The 2,185-nt window shown below is 40.8% G+C and overlaps 1 protein-coding gene across 1 annotated transcript in view; it reads left to right on the top strand.

The window, feature by feature from the left end:
* The window catches only part of LOC107103442 (programmed cell death protein 7-like), a 10,143-nt gene that overhangs the window by 6,298 nt on the left and 1,660 nt on the right, over positions 1 to 2,185 (top strand). Inside the window, exon 2 of the mRNA XM_015403153.1 lies at positions 1,324 to 1,375. Coding sequence (XP_015258639.1) covers positions 1,324 to 1,375 — 52 coding nt within the window. The remainder of the gene's footprint in view (positions 1 to 1,323; positions 1,376 to 2,185) is intronic.

Genomic DNA, 2,185 nt, shown 5'->3' with positions numbered 1-2,185 from the left:
ACGTTATATAAAACTGATTCATTTCAGGGTTTATACGAGAATGAGTAACTCGGAATTTATTGATAAATGTCGTCTAAAACAATAATGTTTTCAGGTGGATTAGCTTAACTTGTACACTATGACATTAGATTCTGCCATCTTGGATTATTTTGCATCTTTAAGATATTTATTTGTATTCTTTTTCAGGTTAACCAAACGAAATTACCAAACAACCACCAGGGGGAGCCATAGGATCATTTAGAAACTATCAATCCAGCGTAATTTAAAAAAGTCTGACAAAGTCAAAACATTTAAAGAAATAAAATAATGTAGCCACAGTCGGAGTTCAGAAGAACATCAAACCGTTAAATAATGAAAATGAACCGTGCGGATTATCTAGCTGCATTCCGTATAAAAACGAAAAATAAGGCAAGTGGGACAGAAAACTCTCTAAGGTTCACGTTTCTCTGTCCTCACCTAGTTAACTCTTCCAGATATTCAGCTATACAGTCCGGCTACATAAACAGAGATCAGTGGATTCACTCAGTCTGCATTATATTTTACCGTAAATCCTCTAATATTGGCCTGTATTCCATTAGCAGTCTGGTCTCTAATAATGGCCGATCTCGCTGTCTGCGGAGGTAAATACTGGCCGGACTCGTTCAGGCCGGGGCTATAATTAGAACCAACGATGTTTCTGGGCCGTCCTTAGCAACTTCTGATAGTAACATACAATTACCACAGGGGGGCAGTGTTTGCTAATGAATCCAAGCCATTAGCATGGGAAGTCCCATCCTTGGCGCAGACAGCGCCGCAGACAGGAGGCCGGCTTGTTTTGTTTTTATGACCGAAATTGCGGAAAACAACTTGTGAAGTTTGACCTGCTAGAAGATCGAGGCGCGCGAGACGCTGGGACCCTTTTTCCACCTGGATCTCCGCTCTTTTTCGCCGTCATGTCCCTCCGTTGTCGGACTACTCGCCCCCACTTCCTCACTCCCTCGACCCACGGCGTATAGAGCAGACCACGCTTCAATATTAAGCATAAATCAAAAATGTCTGCATCAAGCTCACTGCGACACACTGCTGCAGGAGGATAACCAGCTGCACAATCGTTCTGATATGAAAGACGTGATCATCGGTAGGTCTGCTGGTAACCAGGCAGCGTTAAAATGACAGAATGTCGTTGGCCTTCGTTGTTCTGAATTTACCTTGAAATATGCGATACTGGTAGCCTACTTCCACTTAGCCTGCCTTAAATAAGATTTCGCAGCGATAGCAGAACAGTTTCCATTAATTTAAAAAAGAAACCATTCTGTGTCTTTTTTTTATCGTATTGACCTGCAGAGAAATAGCAGCTTCTGGAAGATGTCTGGATAATGTTCTGTATATCGCTATGGTAACTGTACTTTTTCAATAAATGAAACTAATATTTTATAGGTTTAAAGAGAAACAAAATCTGTTTTTTATTCCTTCCACTGGTCGTCTGTTTGATCAAATAGAAATAGAAGCCTGCCTCTAATTCTGGCCTCCTTCAAATAATGGCCTGGACCAAGATGCACCTGAGTGAAATAAAGGCCCCGTCCTATATTAGAGGATTTACGGTACTTTGAAAAGCATAAACAAGAGATGAAGAGCATGATGTTCTGAGCTCCACAGCGATTGTCTCTCCCTGCAGAAAGGCTGTGAAAGTCTCCACAGTTGGAAATAACTTTATGGGATTATTATTGTTAAATAATCCCAGAGAAACATTCTAACTTGTTATGAGAACTATTCTTTAATCCCAAACCCTCCCTAATAAGATAAATAACATCTCTCCCTCAGACACTTTGTGACCTTAATGAATCTCAGCATTCATGATCATTTTATCTAGATTTACGAATTAATATTACATTTATTATTATTTTATTTTTTTATTTTATTTTATATTTATTATGGGGGGTGGTGGCCTAGTGGTTGGGGCATAGGGCTTTGAATCCTGAGATTGTGAGTTCGCACTCTGGGTCCCTGAGTAAGACCCTTAACCCCACCCTGCTCCCCGGGCGCCGCACAATGGCGGCCCACTGCTCCCCAAGGGGAGGGGTTAAATGCAGAGAGTAATTTCCCCCTAGGATTATTAGAGTATAGAAAATCATTTTATAGCTATTATACGACGGAGTCTTAGGGCCAGGCTGGAGATTTTTTTTTCTATTACGGGAATAAAGTCATC

This window comes from Cyprinodon variegatus, unplaced genomic scaffold (genome assembly GCF_000732505.1).
Source record: "Cyprinodon variegatus isolate N-32 unplaced genomic scaffold, C_variegatus-1.0 Scaffold1450, whole genome shotgun sequence".
In the NCBI taxonomy this organism is placed as follows: Eukaryota; Metazoa; Chordata; class Actinopteri; order Cyprinodontiformes; family Cyprinodontidae; genus Cyprinodon; species Cyprinodon variegatus.
This window is presented reverse-complemented; position numbering and strand designations above follow the sequence as displayed.